The 19,432-nt window shown below is 42.1% G+C and overlaps 1 protein-coding gene across 3 annotated transcripts in view; it reads left to right on the top strand.

Moving 5' to 3' along the window:
• MORC2 (MORC family CW-type zinc finger 2) overlaps positions 1–19,432 on the top strand; it is a 147,898-nt gene that overhangs the window by 16,516 nt on the left and 111,950 nt on the right. For all 3 annotated transcript variants that reach the window (XM_075829377.1, XM_075829387.1, XM_075829367.1), the window contains exons 3-6: positions 1,951–2,004; positions 2,109–2,143; positions 5,505–5,573; positions 16,552–16,642. In XM_075829377.1, the coding sequence (XP_075685492.1) occupies positions 1,951–2,004; positions 2,109–2,143; positions 5,505–5,573; positions 16,552–16,642 (249 nt within the window). The remainder of the gene's footprint in view (positions 1–1,950; positions 2,005–2,108; positions 2,144–5,504; positions 5,574–16,551; positions 16,643–19,432) is intronic.

Genomic DNA, 19,432 nt, shown 5'->3' with positions numbered 1-19,432 from the left:
CAAAATCCTCTACTATTCCTCCTGTGAGTACCATTATGGAGGTGCCAGGAAAATATGAAAATTAGAAGAAAATTTAAGATTTTCCGTAAACCTCCACAACGGCACAGGGTTTTCCCTCCCATGTTGTTTTTATTTTTTTGTGTAGTTTATACATAATTTATTGAATCGTTGAATGGAGCTACTTTATTACTGGATAAGGTATGGAGGAGAGGCCTTCTATTTCTGTGTCCATGTTGTTTCCTGTGCTTCGAGAGGCGGGGAATTCTCCTGTGGGTGCCGTTGTGGAGGATTGCGGAAAATCCAATTACCGGTAAAAACGTAATCTTTTTATATAGTGGACTTTGTCTTGATCTATAATTTGGCACGAACAAATTTTAAGTATTGCAAATTACTTCACCTGACTGAAAAAAATCCAACACCTCAAAGGCAATACTTGAGAAATGTCTATCTTCGGCCTGTGTCTGACATGGTCTTTCAAGTCCTGATTAAAAAAGACCGACGGGAATAAGTGGTTTTAAATCTGTCGTTGTTGATGACAAAAATCGCTTGTGTATGGCCGACTCAAGATCAAATAGAGAGGTGTTTGATTTTTCATCTGACGTTCTTTGTGTGTAGTGGTATATTTTAGTATGTCTATTGGCCAAAAGTACTGTTGGACGACTGTCCTAACTGGTTGGCCATTTGTCAGTTGGTTTCCATCTAATGCCTGTTTAAGACATTTGTTCCCAAGTAAAAATTTATCTTTTAACCCCTTAGTGACCACCAATACGCCTTTTCACGTTGGTCACTAAGGGGCCTTGGGCTAGGCCGACGCCTTTTCACGTTGGCCCAGTCTAAGTCCTGCACGGGTGTCCCGTTCAGGCTGGAGCCGGGGCTCTGCTGTTTGGTGACTGCTAGGCTCCTGCTCCAACACCCGCGATCGAAGTTTACTTCGATCGCGGCCGTTTAACCTGTTACGCCGCCGTCAATAGCGACCATGGCATTTAACTTGTTTACAGAGGGAGTGAGCTCCCCCTGTCTCCCATCGGCGGCCCGCAAATGCAATCGCGGGTCTCCGATGGGGTGTCATGGCAGCCGGGGGCTTGATAAAAGCCCCCAGGTCTGCCCTGGACATATGCCTATTCGGACGCGCCGGAGGCACGTCCTAACAGATTACCTGTCAGATTTACACTGACAGCCAATAATGCTCTGGTATAAGAAGTATAACAAAGCGTTATAGCAGCACACATATACGGTATCGCCGCGACCGTAATGACTCAATAAAGTTAATATGTAATTTAAACCGCAAGGTGAACACCGTAAAAAAAAAACGCAAAAAACAATGGCGAAATTGCAATTTTTTTTCCATCGCCCTCCCAAAAAAGTAATAATAAAAATGAATCCATAAGTCCCATGCACCCCCAAGACCGTACCAATCAAAATTACGTCTCGTCCCGCAAAAAACAAGCCCAAAAAATCACTACATTGATGGAAAAATAAAAAAGTTACGGCTCTTGGAAAGCAACGATGCAAAAACAAATAATTTTAGTTCAAAAGTGTTTGTTTTTATTGTGCAAAAGTTGTAAAACATAAAAAAAACATTACATATGTGGTATCGCCGTAATCATAGAATAAAGGTAACGTTATTTACGCCGCACAGTGAACGGCGTCAATTTAAAAACGCATAGAACAATGGTGTCATTTCAGGTTTTTTTTATAATCCCCCCCCCCAAAAAAGTTAATAAAAGTTAATAAAAAAATTATATGTACCCAAAAGTGATGCTATTAAAAAGTACAACTAATCCCGCAAAAAACAAGTCCTCATACAGCTATGTTGACGAAAAAATAAAAAAGTTATAGCCCTTTGAATGCGACTATAGAAAAACAAATAAAATAGCTTGGTCATTAGGGCCTAAAATGGGCTGGTCACTAAGGGGTTAATGTAATTTTGTTTTTTTTGTGTTTACTTAGGACCACACACGAGTTCCTGTTTGGAGCGTTATCTGAATTAGTTGATAATGCAAGGTATGTATTTTTTAATGGCAAAGTTTATTTTGTTTTGTTATAAATTTATTTTTTGGGAGCTAGATGTGATCACACTATTTGATTCATAACTTTTATTTTTGCAGAGATGCTGATGCTACAAGAATTGATATTTTTACAGGTATGTTGGCATAAAACAAACATAATTTTGCTTATTTGCGTTTTGCGAAACGTTGCTAAATGTTTGCTTTCTAATTGCCATTCAGACTTTTAATGTATAGATAGAAAAACTTTTTCCTAGTTCACTATTTCGAAGAAAACTAGAATGCTGGTCTTTTTTTACACCAATTGCTGTACATATCAGGGAGAGATAGAACCTATTACAGTAGTTCCATCATGTTTGGAGTATTACCTTTTTATAGTAGTAGCTGAGTTTGTGGAGCACTTACTCCTCTCAAATTCATATTGACCTTTGCAGAGTTTAAAATTAAGTCCTAATCCCAAATTTTTGCGTAAAGTAGTGCTTTCCCTGGAGGTAAAGGACTTTATAGGCTATGCACATGTTTTGAAATCCTGTTGTGGCCACCCCCCCCACAATAAAAATGTCAGTGTGTTTGGTGCATTGTTCTAAATACTTTTTATTAAAAATTATGTTAACTTTTTGAGATACAGCTGCTTTGTATCCTGTATACAGAGCAGCTGTATCTAGCGCTGAGACCTGAATTCGTCAGATCCGCGGCACTGACTGGTTCAGTGACAGCAGGCAGGATCCCACCTGTTCTCTATCACATCTAAGTTCATAACTTAGATGTGATCAGTAACCGCTCGATCATGAGTCAGAGACTTGCAGGACCCGCTGACACTGAACCCATCAGTGCCGCTGACCTGACAGATACAGGTTTCAGCGCTAGATACAGCTGCTCTGTATACAGGATACAAAGCAGCTGTATCTTAAAAAGTAAAAATAATTTTTTATAAAAAGTATTTAGAAAGATGGACCAAACGCACTGCTAGAAGTTTTTATTTCTGGGGGTGGCTATGTACAAGGGGGTCTGTGTGGCACAGCCTACAAGGGGGTCTGTGTGGCACAGCCTACAAGGGGGTCTGTGTGGCACTGCCTACAAGGGGGTCTGTGTGGCACTGCCTACAAGGGGGTCTGTGGCTGTATCTACAGAGGGCAGGGTGTGGCATTCTCTACAGAGAGAAGTGTGTGGCAGAAAATGTACAAATGCGAAACTGATCAAAATCGGCTGTTAAAAACGGAAACGCGGCCCGAAACAGAACGCATGCAAAACGGCCGTTTTTATCTGCCGACTCTCGGACCCTGTCGTGTAAATAGAGCTTTAAGAGTTAAAACAAACTATCCGTTCCTTATCTGCCCAGATAACGAGCACCCTGGCTCCGTTATCTCTGGGCAGAAGCCGAACGAGGGGGGAGATACTGACACACATGGGGGAGAGAGAAAAGTGCAAAGTGCGTCATTGTGAGCATGCTGCACTTTTTAGTTTAGTTTCATAAAAAAAAAAAAACACGTTTGTTTTATGAAACTAAGTCAAAGAGGTGTCGGCACTTGTAGATCGAGCCGACACATAGATTAGGGCAGGGCTGCTCACGCTGAAGCAGCTCTGCACTCCTTAAACCCCGATGCACGGGGCGTCGGCAGTTGGAGCAGTCACACCGCTTAGTATCGAAATACATAAATTGACAGTACTGAACCATTCCAGGGTGCACGGTATCGAAATTTCGATGCATCGAGCATCCTTAGTGGAAACACCTCCAATTCATGCTCAAAAGCCCTCCAATGTAGCCAAATTAAAACCATTCTGCAAAGAGTGAGCCAAACGTCCTCCATAGCGAAGTAATTGCAAACGTTTGATTTCAGTTATTGAGGTAAGGCCACACGGAGCGGCCTTGACGCAGCCAACAACCGCGCCAACACCATGTTCAGCGCGGCTGTGAAATACCCTGTTAATGGCCGTGCGTTATTGCAGTTAAAACGTCCCTTTACCTGCAAAATCGTGTGGCCGTAAAGGGTGTATTAATTAATGGCCGCGCAATTTTGCAGGTAAAGAGACGTTTTACCCGCAATAATGCGTGGCCATTAACAGGGTGTTTGACAGCCGCGCCGAACATGGTGCCGGCACGGTTGTTGACCGGGTCGCGACCGTGTCAGGACCGCTCTGTGTGGCCTTACCCTTATTGCCAAGGGTGGCATAACCAGTTATTGGGTTTAGATGTGCGATTACTTCGCATGGGTGATATAGGTTTTAAATAAATCTTTATCTACAATAAATGGAATTATTTAAAAGCTGAATTTTGTGTTTACTTCTGTTGTCTTTATCTTATATTAAAATTAGTTTGATTTGAAGCATTTAAATGTGACAAATTAGCAAAAACAGAAGAAGTCGGGTAAGGGTCAAATACTTTTTCCACAGCACTATATATATATGGACAGTGACATCTGCCGGTGGGGGGGGGGGGGGGGGGCGGGCTCTTCAGGTGACTTATTCCACTGTATGCCAAAATAGTGGAATACATTGTGGGCTTAAGTTGGTGGTATACGTCAAGAGTCTTCCCGATATATGCCTCCGACGTAAGGTGAATCCGAGATATGGAGGGGGCATATGTATTATAACACTTATTTAGTTTTATTTTAACGTCCCCTAATAAAAGCTACATTTTAGCGCATACCTCCTTTTTATTTCTTTTTTTTTTTTCCCTCCTCTCCTCTTTTACCAAACAAGGCTTAGGGTATGTGCACACACACTAATTACGTCCGTAATTGACGGACGTATTTCGGCCGCAAGTACCGGACCGAACTCAGTGCAGGGAGCCGGGCTCCTAGCATCATACTTATGTACGATGCTAGGAGTCCCTGCCTCGCTGCAGGACAACTGTCCCGTACTGTAATCATGTTTTCAGTACGGGACAGTTGTCCTGCAGCGAGGCAGGGACTCCTAGCATCGTACATAAGTATGATGCTAGGAGCCCGGCTCCCTGCACTGTGTTCGGTCCGGTACTTGCGGCCGAAATACGTCCGTCAATTACGGACGTAAATAGTGTGTGCACATACCCTTACTGCGTTATAGCAGGGGTAGGCAACCTTGGTGAGGCAGAGATCTGCTGTAATAATACAGAAGTTTCTTAAAGGCTATGTACACCTTTTTGAACCCACATTTTATTTTGGAGGGAAGAATGTGTCAGTCAGTATGGTAACCATCAAAAACAGGTTTCCTATGGTGATAACAATTTATGCTGCTTTAGTCCAGAACTTGTTCTATAAAGTGCGCTCTTTATAAGGAATCGGGGAGCTTATCAGGACCTGTCAAAGGACTAGTAGTTCTCGATCTACTAGTTGCCTACCTAGGCATTATAGAATGATGCACATTTCCCTGTTAAATCAGATGTGCAATTTGTTGAAAATTTTATTTATAGTGTATACATTCTAAGGATTCTCAAAAAAAACAAACTGCTTTTGTAGATATAACAACAATATTGTACAGTGTTTTTTTATTTTTCATTTTGAATTGTGTCATCTGCAGTGCCAAGAGAAGAATTGAGGGGAGGTTTCATGCTTTCTTTTCTGGATGATGGAGCAGGGATGGACCCAAGTAAGATACATATTTTTATTCTATGTCTCTTGTTTTGTGCTATGATTGAAAGCAATTCTTTGTTTTTGTTCTTTATATATAAACACTGCTGTGTAAATTAAATGGTCACAAACTTTGCATGGATCATTAGTACAAGCGAATATAAAACTGTATTTAAATCTTATTAATCAAAAATGCCTTTCTCAGCTTATCAAGCAACTTTGCTCCACCCCCCTCCTAAGGCCAGGGCACACTGAGCCTCTTTGTAGTGCTACTGATTTTAAAGGGTTATTCCCATCTTTATAAGTTGAGCTATTAATCTCAACCTGTTAGGGTCAGTTCACACAGAGTTTTTTGACGCGGAAAACGTCCGAAAATACCTCCCATTGATTTTAATGGGAGGCAGAGGCGTTTTTTTCCCGCGAGCGGAAAAAACAGGCTCGCAGGAAAAAGGGACATGCCCTATTTTCGGGCGTTTACGCCTCTGACCTCCCATTGACATCAATGGGAGGCAGAGAAAGCGTATTTCGTGGTGTTTTTTTGCCCGCTGCGCTCAATGGACGCAGGCGAAAAACACAGCGAAAATCGGCGTGCAGGCAGATTTTCTGCCTGCAAAAAACTCAGTGTGAACCCAGCCTTAAAGTTAATAATTTTTGCAAATACCTTTCTTTATGAAAATTATGTAGTTTTCATTCTATCCGTCCTCCATGTCGCTGTCTGTCCCTCTTGTTTACTGCTCGTTGTCTAGGAATCCGGCCACCGCTGTTTTCAGATAGCGGTGGCCGCTGTCACATTGGGTACGTGGACCCACTGGGCCGTACCGCCTTGACGGTATGGCATCTGGCCAACAGGGTGCAGGTCACAGTCTATAGTTTGTATAGTGTACCTGTTGCAGCTCGGACAGTAGCGAGACCGGCTCGGCTGGGACTAGGCAGCAAGCAGACAGGCGTGGTATATAGCACAGCACGACTTCAGCTCAGCACGGCACTTAACCAGGATAGCACACGGGATACAGGAGCGGGGAACACTAAGCAAATAGTCTCCTAGTGTTTCCCAGTTCCCAGACAAACTTTGAGTATGACAACAACGCTCAGGCATGGGAGGAATGGGCTGAGCTTTTCTTATAATCCAGGGTACTTATGGGCTAATTTTGACATTAACTTCAGGTGTGCGCGCTGGCCCTACAGGACCTGGCCGAGGCAAGTGGAAGTGAGCGCTGGCTTCTCCTGATTAGACTGGGGCCAGCGCTCGCAGACCCATGACTCCGGCTGTCAGGAGGTGAGTGAGCCTGACGGCCCGCGGCCATGGACATGACAGCCGCACATGCACAATGATATCCTCTCCGTCCTTAGGAGAGGATGTCATTCTATTCGAGAACGCTCATATAAGCTCATGCGCATTAGATGTTGGCCCGGCCACCGCTCGTCTGGATATATCAGTGGTCGGCTCCAGGAGACTATCGTTCTCCCGATGCTGCTAGAACAACCTTATCTAGCAGCGTCGGGACCGCGCACAGTGCAGAGTGGCTTGATTGGCATCGAGCCGCTCAAGCCCACTTTTATAAAAGATAACCAGCACTAGCTGAGTTGAGTTAGAAAAAAAGGTAGTTGGGGAAGGCATTTTTTAACATTAGTAGATTTATAATTCAATCTCTGGTTAGAATTTATTATAAAAACAAAATGAGTCAATTTGGGAATAACCCTTTAACTATTTAGCTGCAACTGCAGTCCAAATTAATACATTGAGTTGCATGCAATCTTGTGGACAGCAGCTCTCATTCAATAGTTAGAGGCTCTGTCACCAGATTATAAGTGCCCTATCTCCTGCATAATCTGATCGGCACTGTAATGTAGATAACAGCAGTGGTTTTTATTTTGAAAAACTATCATTTTTTGAGCAAGTTATGAGCAATTTTTAGATTTATGCTAATTACTTTCTTAAAAGACAACTGGGCGTGTTTTTACTTTTTACCAACTGGGCGTTGTACAGAGAAGTGTATGAGGCTGACCAATCAGTGACATACACTTCTCATTGTTCCAGCCCAGCTTCTTTCACTGCACAATCACACTGTAACAATGGGCTGGAACAATTAGAAGTGTATGACACTGATTGGTCACCGTCATACACTTATCTGTACAACGTCCAGCTGGTAAAAAGTAAAAACACGCCCAGTTGTCTATTAAGAATCTAATTGGCATAAATCTAAAATTGCTCAGAACTTGCCCTAAAATGATCGCTTTTCAAAATAAAAACCACTGTTATCTACATTACAGCGCCGATCAGATTATGTAGGAGATAGGGCACTTATAATGTGGTGACCGAGCCTCTTTAAACTTATTCTGTAGAGCTTCAAAAAGTCTTATTGTAGCCCTAGTTCACTACATTTTGCTCTTTTTATATATGGGATCGATATGGGAGAGCAGGATTCTTCTTTTATCTGTGTGCAGTGTATAGCAGACATTATAGCAATTAGGCTCCACCCACTAACTCAGGGTGAACTGAGAATTAGAGAGAGGTGAAAACTGCAAAAAAAATGCCATACACAAGACATAATGGCCAGAAATAGTGGTGTTCCTTATTTACACACAAATGACAGCTTATTTTGAAAGTCACCTGAAATGTTAGGTATTGTCACTGCAGAATTTACTTTGTCCCTTAACTTTGGACATTATCTGCATTTGTCTGAGTTCCAAATTAATGAATGCTCTCTCACTGTTGGATTTGAGAGAGGCCAGGTGGCCGGAGAGAGACCATGACACGCAGCGTCCAGTGTTTCTCTGCCCTAGGGGGCGGATCCGTCTTTATAAGGAAATGCGTGTAGGTGGTACCCTCAAGCTTGCACATATACATTCTACATATGGTAACATACAGAATCCCAATCTCGTCTTTAGGATGTATCTTTAGCCAAAATAAATATAATGTCGTCAAGTTTTATCACGTCCGTCTTTGTAACCGCTGAATACAGTCATAAACCAGAAGACTTCGAATAGAATAGCCACCCCCCTGTAGGCTGTTTCAGTAGTACTGTAAGCTCCAGTTACACCTATCCATAGCAGTACATATTAAGCACTTTTAGGTTCACACATAGAAAGCATACGGTCAAAAATATTTTAATATCTTTATAAGTTTCTTATTTGATCTCTAGAAATAACGTAAATTTGTAAGTGTTAAAGTTCCTTAAAGAGGCTCTGTCACCAGATTATAAGTGCCATATCTCCTACATAATCTGATAGGCGCTGTAATGTAGATAAGTGGTTTTTATTTTGAAAACCTATCATTATTGAGCAATTTTAGATTTATGCTAATTAGTTTCTTAATGCCCAACTGGGCGTTTTTTAACTTTTAAAAATATAAACACCCAAAAACTTCCCTTGGATGCTGCAATAAGACCACATCAATCATTTCATAGAAAAATACAAAACTCTTTTATTGAAGACAAACAACACAGTTGATCAAAACTGTTTAAAAATTACACCCATAAAAACAAAATGTACAATCCGTACACGAACATACAGTGTTGGTTATATTGCAGGGCAAAAAATGGTGGTACTGTGCATTCAATATCAATAGATATGAACTGTATTATATATGCATCACTACATGTATGCCAAAATTAGATACTCGGACCATGGTCAAACCACAATAGCATCAACAACAATGTACAGTGAAGGAAATAAGTACTTGATCCCTTGCTGATTTTGTAAGTTTGCCCACTGTCAAAGACATGAACAATCTAGAATTTTTAGGCTAGGTTAATTTTACCAGTGAGATAGATTATATTTAAAAAAAACTGAAAATCACATAGTCAAAATTATATATATTTATTTGCATTGTGCACAGAGAAATAAGTATTTGATCCCTTTGGCAAACAAGACTTAATACTTGGTGGCAAAACTCTTGTTGGCAAGCACAGCAGTCAGACGTTTTTTGTAGTTGATGATGAGGTTTGCACACATGTTACATGGAATTTTGGCCCACTCCTCTTTGCAGATCATCTGTAAATCATTAAGATTTCGAGGCTGTTACTTGGCAACTCGGATCTTCAGCTCCCTCCATAAGTTTTCGATGGGATTAAGGTCTGGAGACTGGCTAGGCCACTCCATGACCTTAATGTGCTTCTTTTTGAGCCACTCCTTTGTTGCCTTGGCTGTATGTTTCGGTTCATTGTCGTGCTGGAAGACCCAGCCACGAGCCATTTTTAATGTCCTGGTGGAGGGAAGGAGGTTGTCACTCAGGATTTGACAGTACATGGCTCCATCCATTCTCCCATTGATGCGGTGAAGTAGTCCTGTGCCCTTAGCAGAGAAACACCCCCAAAACATAATGTTTCCACCTCAATGCTTGACAGTGGGTCATAGGCAGCATTTCTCTTCCTCCAAACACGGCGAGTTGAGTTAATGCCAAAGCGCTCAATTTTAGTCTCATCTGACCACAGCACCTTCTCCCAATCACTCTCAAAATCATCCAGATGTTCATTTGCAAACTTCAGACGGGCCTGTACATGTGCCTTCTTGAGCAGGGGGACCTTGCGGGCACTGCAGGATTTTAATCCATTACGGCGTAATGTGTTACCAATGGTTTTCTTGGTGACTGTGGTCCCAGCTGCCTTGAGATCATTAACAAGTTCCCCCCGTGTAGTTTTTGGCTGAGCTCTCACCTTCCTCAGGATCAAGGATACCCCACGAGGTGAGATTTTGCATGGAGCCCCAGATCGATGTCAATTGACAGTCATTTTGTATGTCTTCCATTTTCTTACTATTGCACCAACAGTTGCCTCCTTCTCACCCAGCGTCTTACTTATGGTTTTGTAGCCCATTCCAGCCTTGTACAGGTCTATGATCTTGTCCCTGACATCCTTCGAAAGCTCTTTGGTCTTGCCCATGTTGTAGAGGTTAGAGTCAGACTGATTCATTGAGTCTGTGGACAGGAGTCTTTTATACAGGTGACCATTTAAGACAGCTGTCTTTAACCCCTTCCCGCTCCTTGACGTACTATTACGTCATGGCAGCTGTATCGTTCGCGCTCCATGCCGTAATAGTACGTCTCGGGAGTAACGGCCGTTTCGGCCGTCCTCCCGACACATACAGGAGCTGTGACGCTGCTGTCTTGTTCAGCAGCTGTCACAGCTCCTACAGCGGGGACCGATCGCTATGTCCCCGCTGATTAACCCCTTAAAAGCCGCGTTCTATAGATATCGCGGCTTTTTAGGGGTTAAGCTGCCATCGCCGGCCTGCTACGCGATGGCGGCCGGCGATGGTGACTATGGCAACCGGACACCAAACAATGGCGTCCGGCTATGCCATAGACGGAAGCCTAGTGGGTCCTGACAACGTCAGGACCCACTATGCTTGCTGTCAGTGAGTAGCTGACAGTTCTAATACACTGCATTACGCATGTAGTGCAGTGTATTAGAATAGCAATCAGGGCCTCCTGCTCTCATGTTCCCTAGTGGGACAAAGTAATAAAGTAAAAAAAAAGTTAAAAAAAGATGTGTGAAAATAAAAGATTTAAAAGTAATAAAAGTAAAAATCCCCCCTTTTCCCTTATCAGTCCTTTATTATTAATAAAAATATATAAACAAACAAATGAACTATGCATAATTGGTATCGCCGCGTCCGTAACGGCCTGAACTACAAAATTATTTCATTATTTATCCCGCACGATGAACGCCGTAAAATAAAATAAAATAATAAACCGTACCACAATCACAATTCTTTGGTCACTTCACCTCCCAAAAAATGGAATAAAAAGATCAAAAAGTCGCATGTATCTAAAAATGGTAATGATTGAAACTACAGTTCGTTACGCAAAAAATAAGTCCTCGCACGGCTTTATTGATTGAAAAATAAAAACGTTCTGGCTCTTAGAATAAGGTAACACAAAAAGTGAATGATTGTTTACAAAACGTATTTTATTGTGCAAACGCCATAAGACATAAAAAAAAACTATAAACATCTGGTATCGCCGTAATCGTATCGCCCCGCAGAATAAAGTGAATATGTCATTTATAGCGCACGGTGAACGCTGTAAAAAAAAAAGAATAAAAAAACAATAGTAGAATTGCTGTTTTTTAGTCACCACGCCACCTAAAAATAGAATAAAAACTGATCAAAAAACCGCATGCACCCCAAGAAAACTACAATGGATTCCTCAAGGGGTCTAGTTTCCAAATTGGGGTCACTTTTGGGTGGTTCCCAATGTTTTGGCACCACAAGACCTCTTCAAACTGGACATGGTGCCTAATAAAAAAGAGGCCTCAAAATCCACTAGGTGCTCCTTTGCTTCTGAGGCCTGTGCTTCAGTCCATTACCGCACTAGGGCCACATGTGGGATATTTCTCAAAACTGCAGAATCTGGGCAATAAGTATTGAGTTGTGTTTCTCTGGTAAAACCGTTTGTGTTATAAAAAAAATGGTATAAAGAGGATTTTCTGACAAAAAAAATAATGTAAATTTCACCTCTACTTTGCTCTAAATTTTTGTGAAACACCTAAAGGGTTCATAAACTTTCTACATGCTGTTGTGAATACTTTGAGGTGTCTAGTTTCTAAAATGGGGTGTTTCATAGGGGTTTCTAATATATGGGCCCCTCAAAGCAACTTCTGAACTGGAACCTAAAAAAATAAATAAATGAGGCAATACTTCATTTCTTACATTATACTGATAATGAGCCGTGCCCACCCCGAGCTGACCCCCAGTTTTGACCGTTTATATAAATGGAGACCCCTATTAGACCGTTTCAGTGCCCGGTTTTCCCAAGCATACACCCCGAGAAGTGTATTTCTATTGATGAGTCCCTGGTACATTTTAAAGGGAGGGTTCAATTCCGCGAGTACCTGCCGAGTAAGAGGGCAAGGTATGGCGTGAAGATGTATAAGCTGCGAGAGTGCATCAGGGTATACCTACAGGTTTAGGCTATATGAAGGAAAGGCCACCCCCAAACCAGACTGCATCCTGGACTACAATAGGTACATGGGAGGGATGGACTTGTAAGATCAAGCCCTGAAGCCCTACAGCGCCATGCGGTGTGGTATAAGAAGCTGGCCGGGCACATCATACAGATGGCTTTGTATAATGCGTACGTGCTACGTCGATGTGCAGGTCAGACGGGAACTTTCCTGGAATTTCAAGAGGTGATTATCAAGAACCTAATCTTTAGGGACCAAGAAGGGGGGGCACACAGTACTTCTGGAAGCGGGGCCACACGCATCGTACCAGGGCAACACTTTCCAGGGGAAGTTCCCCAAACTGGCAAGAAGGGAAAAAGTCAAAAGAGGTGCAAAGTCTGCTATAAGAGGGCGATAAGGGATGACACAATATATCAATGTGACACGTGTCCCGAATAACCAGAGCTCTGTATGAAAGAGTGTTTTAAAATTTATCATACATCCCTTGGTTTATAATTTACCCCTATTTTACTTACCCTGATGCCCTCCGCACAGCTTATCCCCCCTCGTCTTTCCCCTCTGAGCCCTGCTGTGTGCCCAGGCAGCTGATAACAGCCACATGTAGGGTATTGCCATACCCGGAAGAACCCACATTACAGTTTATGGGGTGTAGGTCTCCGGTCAAAATGCTCACTACACCTCTAGATGAATGCCTTAAGGGTGTAGTTTTTAAAACGGGGTCACTTCTTGCGGGTTTCAACTGTACTCGTACCTCAGGTGCTTCTGCATACATGACTTCGCACTAGAAAATCCCCAGTAGGCCAAATGGTGGTCCTTTCCTTCTGAGCCCTCCCATGGGCCCAAACGGCAGTTTATCACCACAAATGGGGTATTGCCACACTAAGGACAAATTGGGCAACCAAATGGGGAATTTTGTTCCCTGTGAAAATAAGACATTTTGATCACAAATGACATTTTATTGGAAAAAATGACATTTTTTTCATTTCACAGCCCAATTCAAATAGGTGCTGTGAAAAAACTGTGCGGTCAAAATGGTAACAACAACCATAAATGAATTCCTTGAGGGGTGTAGTTTCCAAAATGGGGTCACTATTGGGGGATTCCTACTGTTTTGACACCTCAACACCTCTTCAAACCCGGCATGCTGCCTAAAATATATTCTAATAAAAAAGAGGACTGAAAATGCACTAGGTGCTTCTTTGCTTCTAGGTCTTGTGTCTTAGTCCACGAGCGCAGTAGAGCCACATTTGGGACATTTCTAAAAACTGCAGAATCTGGACAATACATATTTAGTAGTGTTTCTCTGGTAAAACCTTCTGTGTTACAGAAAAAAAATTAAAATTAAAATTCTGCAAGAAAAATCAAATTTGCAAAGTTCACCTCCACTTTGCTTTAATTCCTGTGAAATGCCTGAAGGGTTAAAAAACCTTCTAAATGCTGTTTTGAATATTTTGAGGGGTCTAGTTTTTAAAATGGGGTGTTTTATCAGGGTTTCTAATACATAGGCCCCTCAAAGCCACTTCAGAACTGAACAGGTACCTTAAATAAAAGGCATTTGACATTTTCTTAAAAATATGAGAAATTGCTGTTTTTGTTCTAAGCCTTGTAACGTCCAAGAAAAATAAAAGAATGTTCAAAAAACGATTCCAATCTAAAGTAGACATATGGGAAATGTGAACTAGTAACTATTGTGGGTGGTATAACCGTCTGTTTTACAAGCAGATGCATTTAAATTCTGAAAAATGCAATTTTTTCAACATTTTCTCTAAATGTTGCAATTTTTCACCAATAAACACTGAATATATCGACCAAATTTTACCACGAACATGAAGCCCAATGTGTCACGAGAAAACAATCTCAGAATCGCTTGGGTAGGGTTAAGCATTCCCACGTTATTACCACATAAAGTGAAATATGTCAGATTTGAAAAATGGGCTCTGAGCATTAAGGCCAAAACTAGGCTGCGTCCTTAAGGGGTTAATGCAGGCACCAAGTTGATTTGGAGCGTGTAACTGGTCTGGAGGAGGCTGAACTCTTAATGGTTGGTAGGGGATCAAATACTTATTTCTCTGTGCACAATGCAAATAAATATAATTTTGACACTGATTTTCTGTTTTTGGTTTTTTTTATATATAATCTATCTCTCACTGGTAAAATTAACCTAGCCTAAAAATTCTAGACTGTTCATGACTTTGACAGTGGGCAAACTTACAAAATCAGCAAGGGATCAAATACTTATTTCCTTCACTATATATCCATGAAACCCTATGATACAACATACTTCAAATACTACAAATAGTATATATATTTGTACAAAATTTGGAGATATACAAAAAGTATAGTGATTATACTAAATGAATTAAAATAATCTGTGAGAAATAATAAATAAAAAATGTGGAAAAATGTGTCAAGACCCAAAAAGTCCAATAAAGACTCAAATGAGTAAAGTGTTGAATAAATAAAGTGAATTGATATATGTATAGACATGCCACAGTATGGTAATTTAATGGCATGCACAATTCTATGTGTATATATACATATATAGTACTGAAACGTGAATAATTAATCATATCGGTAAAAAAAGCATATGATCGTGAAACAAATAACTCAATCAAGAAGTGTAAACATACCAGATCCATCACTATGGGAATGCATTACATAATGCCAACATTACATGTACATACAGCTCTAGCAAGAAAAAAAGATCTGCGCATCATTCAAAAAGTTTTTGTATTGTACATATCCATGTGCTAGTCACCGCCTATCCATACAGAATTCAAGACGCGAAATACATGCATCTTTATATGGCCAAATGATGCCATCACGAGATCCATAATTCAGTCATATACAGAATGACACTTCTGTCCTTGCAAACAAGTGGGGTCCACTCTGAAATTGTAAGCAAAAATATTAAATCCTCAGAAGTCCTCCCTTCACACAAGGATAAAACGTAACAAAGCTTGGCACTTACTAATATTTATTATTGTAAAAACGGAGCAAAACTGACCATTTCATTTAACCCCTTAGGGAAAACGGTCTGTAAATTCATAATCCATTTGCATTCACTTTGAGCAAGGATTTTCTGAACATTACCTCCTCTGTTTCCCAATGAGATTTTATCAATGCCTCTAAATGTAAGGAGTCTCCAATTACCTTGATGATGATCACGAAAATGGCGAGGTATTGGTTTCAGTTTGCTTAATTTTTCAGGATCATCAGTCTTCATAAGTGTTTTTTATTTTGAAAAACGATCATTTTTGAGCAAGTTATGAGCTATTATGCTAATTAGTTTCTTAGTGCCCAACTGGGCGTTTTTTAACTTTTGACCAAGTGGGCGTTGCAAAGAGAAGTGTATGACGCCGACCAATCAGTGACCGATCAGCGTCATACACTTCTCTCCATTCATGTTCATTTATACTCAGCACAGCGTGATCACGCTGTGCGGTCACATACACCCACATTAACTTTACTGAAGTGTCTTGAGAGTGAAAAGACATCACCTCAAGCCAGGACGCAATGTCTAGTCACACTCCCGACACTTCGGTAAAGTTTCTGTGGGACTTAATCACACAGCACAGCTGTGCTGTCATTCACAGCGTGATCTCTCGAGATCACGCAGTGCTGTGATTAAGTCCCACACAAACTTTACCGAAGTAATACCACCTCTGGGGCTTGCACTTATCTAAAATGAAGCCCACTGACCCCCATCCTGTCTGGCGAAGCGGTTGGGAGTACAGAAATAGCCGAGCTCGCTGTGCTATGCCATTTCCAGAACTTGTATTTACTTCTATGAAAGTTACAGAAACTGCATAGCTCAGCAAGCTTTGCGGCTTACATACAACCCGACCCCCCCCCCCCCCCCTCAACAAACAGTGGCCTTAGAGCAGCTGGAGTAGGACAGTGTTTAGGGGGCCCGTTCTAGAGTTAGGTGCGGGTCCCAGAGGTGGTACTCGCATCTATCGGACATTTATAGGATATTCTGTTGATTTGCCATAAATGTCTGTGTTCGTTACTAGTCACAATATTTATTTGTTTTTGATCGGCAGTACAATGTATGTAATCAATTATTTTTGAATTTACTTCCTATTGTAGGTGAGGCTGCCAGCGTAATCCAGTTTGGACGTTCCGCTAAAAGAACTCCTGAGTCTATTCAAATTGGACAGTATGGAAATGGTTTGAAATCGTAAGTATCTGTTGTAATGAAGATGTGATCTGGCTGTATGTAACTGGAAACATGGCCAATTACTTGACTAATGTCAATAAACCTTTTGATATTGACCAGGATTTTTTATTGTAGTTTTGGATGTACTGGAGCATGGTTTCTAGCAGTGACCAGAGCTCAGGTCTTGACTCTCAAGGAAGACATATGTATTCATCATTTATCAAAAGTGGCATAATTTTAGCCAGTGTCTAAGTCCAAGCTTAAGGTAGAGAGTTACCACAGCACTGAACCGCTAGAGCGGTGCATGCCTCTTCAGAACCCGGTCCAAGGTCCTCAATATAGGGCAAAAAATGGACAAGGAGGCAGCACTTGCTTGAGAAAGGTCCTGAGGGATTGAAACGTTGCATGGGTGATTAAAGGTTTTCTACGTTTTATTGGAAGTGCTGCCTCCTTGTCCATTTTAAGTCAAAGCTAGACAACTTCAATTGCCATTTGTTGTGACAAATTTATGACCTGCATTTGTCTTCTTAGATAAATCAGTCACAACATACCCCACTGCCATTAACGGTGACTTTTTTTTCTATGCTAGGGTCTCAAATAGAGATGCAATTTTTTTTAAAATTTGTAACTCGGAAAAAGATTGCATTACTTTAAAGGGAATGTGTTGCCAGAAAAACATGTTTTTTTTTAAAAAATTAAACATTTAGTGTGTGGGTGATTAAACATTGTTCAAATTTTTTTTATTTTTTTCACGAGTCAGGAAATATTATAAATTAATTCTAAATTTATAATACTACCCATTTTTGGTCACTAGATGGAGCTATTCCCAAAATTGCAGCAGTGCAACATAGGGTTAAAAGCCCTCGCTCTAGTGAGCTCTCAGCATCCCCCCCTCCTTTATCCTGGCTAGTGCCGGGATAAACGAGGGGTTTGAACGGTGTAACCTCCTACACTGTGTGTCGCCATTTTTTGAGCTAACACACAGTGTAGTAGGTTTACATACAGTAGTAAACACACACAAACACGAACATACATTGAAATCTCTTACCTGCTCCTGCCGCCGCGGCTCCCTCCGGCCCGTCCGCTCCGTTTGCTGCCGCTGGTCCAAGTGCACAAATCCGGAAGCCGCGACCGGAAGTAGTAATATTACTGTCCGGCCGCGACTTCCGGTCCACAGGAAAATGGCGCCGGACGGCGCCAATTTCGAATTGGACTGTGTGGGAGCGGCGCATGCGCAGTTCCCACACAGACGCCGTACACGGAAGTCAATGGGACGGGAGCCGTTCGCAGTCCCTATGGGACTGTGGCTGCCGTATTCCATGTCTGTATGTGTCGTTAATCGACACACACAGAAATGGAACAAAAAATGGCAGCCCCCATAGGGAAGAAAAAGTGTAAAAATAAGAAAAAGTAAAACACAAACACACAAATGAATATAAACGTTTTTAATAAAGCACTAACATCTTTAACATATAAAAAAATAATTTGTGATGACACTGTTCCTTTAAGTGTCTAAATCATGAAAGTCTTTTTTTTTTTTACTCTACTTTTACAAGATTGCATACTTGGCGCAAACCGCTCTGAATTCCTTATTTTCCCCTCTGGTGGCGTTTTGTGCCTGTAGGGACTTGTTAATTTAGTCCCCAGTTTCTTTGGGTTTAGGCAATAATCTTTTCCTTGCACACACTTGAGTCACGTGGAGAGTGCTTTTTATTGGGACGCTCTACTCTTACGTGTCCTTGTTTTGCCGCCTCCTTGTGGGGGAGCGGGCTGTCCAATGGCCATTTAGCTCGGTATTTTCAGGAGGAAAGCCTCTTCTCCAGCACAGGCTTTCTAAAGGGAGGTCCTCAGGAAGTGCTCAGAAAGACTACCTGATCCATCCAGTGCTCCAGGTAGCACAGCACCTGTTTCATCATCTCCCTGGCCTTCTTTCTAGAAACTGTGCGGCAGGACACATCACTAGGGGTAGGCTTGCCCTACGGGCTATTATTTCCACCCAAGTGGCTAATTTTTCCCACTATCCATAGACAAGTCTCCATTTCCCTCCAGGCAGCATGTCTTCCTCTCGGGAGGATCACAATAGAAAGCCAGGTCCTGTGGCAATGGCGCCTCACTATACTTACGTTCGCTGCAACAAAAACTTTTCATGCGGCTGTAAAGGATCTGCCAGGCACAGCTTCTGTGTATACGCCCATAGGTAATCAGTCTGCACCTGCTTCTATGTCTGTGAGACTGACTCCATCTTCCACCACTCAGGATGGCAGGCTTAGGAGTGGGAGAGCCTATCACAGCCTGGCCAGACGGATCTAGCTCCCGCCCTCTGTCTATTTATACCTGCCTTTCCTGTTCCTCCTTGCTTGTGATTCTTCTCGTGTGGTTTCCTGGCCCTGCTGCAGCTTCTGAACTATTTGACCCTGCTTCATACTGACCCTGGCTTACTGACTACTCTCCTGCTCTGCGTTTGGTACCTCGTACACTCCTGGTTTGACTCGGCTCGTTCACCACTCTTGTTGCTCACGGTGTTGCCGTGGGCAACTGCCCCATTACCCTTAGCTTTGTGTACCCTTGTCTGTTTGTCTGTCGTGCACTTACTGAGCGTAGGGACCGTCGCCCAGTTGTACCCCGTCGCCTAGGGCGGGTCGTTGCAAGTAGGCAGGGACTGAGTGGCGGGTAGATTAGGGCTTACTTGTCTGTTTACCTACCCTCACCATTACAGCGGCCAGTCTAACTGTCCTCTCGGTGCTTGGTTCCCATGGCCTCCCAGGATTCTTCTGACGTGCGCTCTCTAGATGTAGCACCCCCCTTTCTTGG

This window comes from Rhinoderma darwinii, chromosome 1 (assembly GCF_050947455.1).
Source record: "Rhinoderma darwinii isolate aRhiDar2 chromosome 1, aRhiDar2.hap1, whole genome shotgun sequence".
In the NCBI taxonomy this organism is placed as follows: Eukaryota; Metazoa; Chordata; class Amphibia; order Anura; family Rhinodermatidae; genus Rhinoderma; species Rhinoderma darwinii.
Note: the sequence above shows the minus strand (reverse complement) of the source record. Positions and strands in the feature narration are given on the sequence as shown.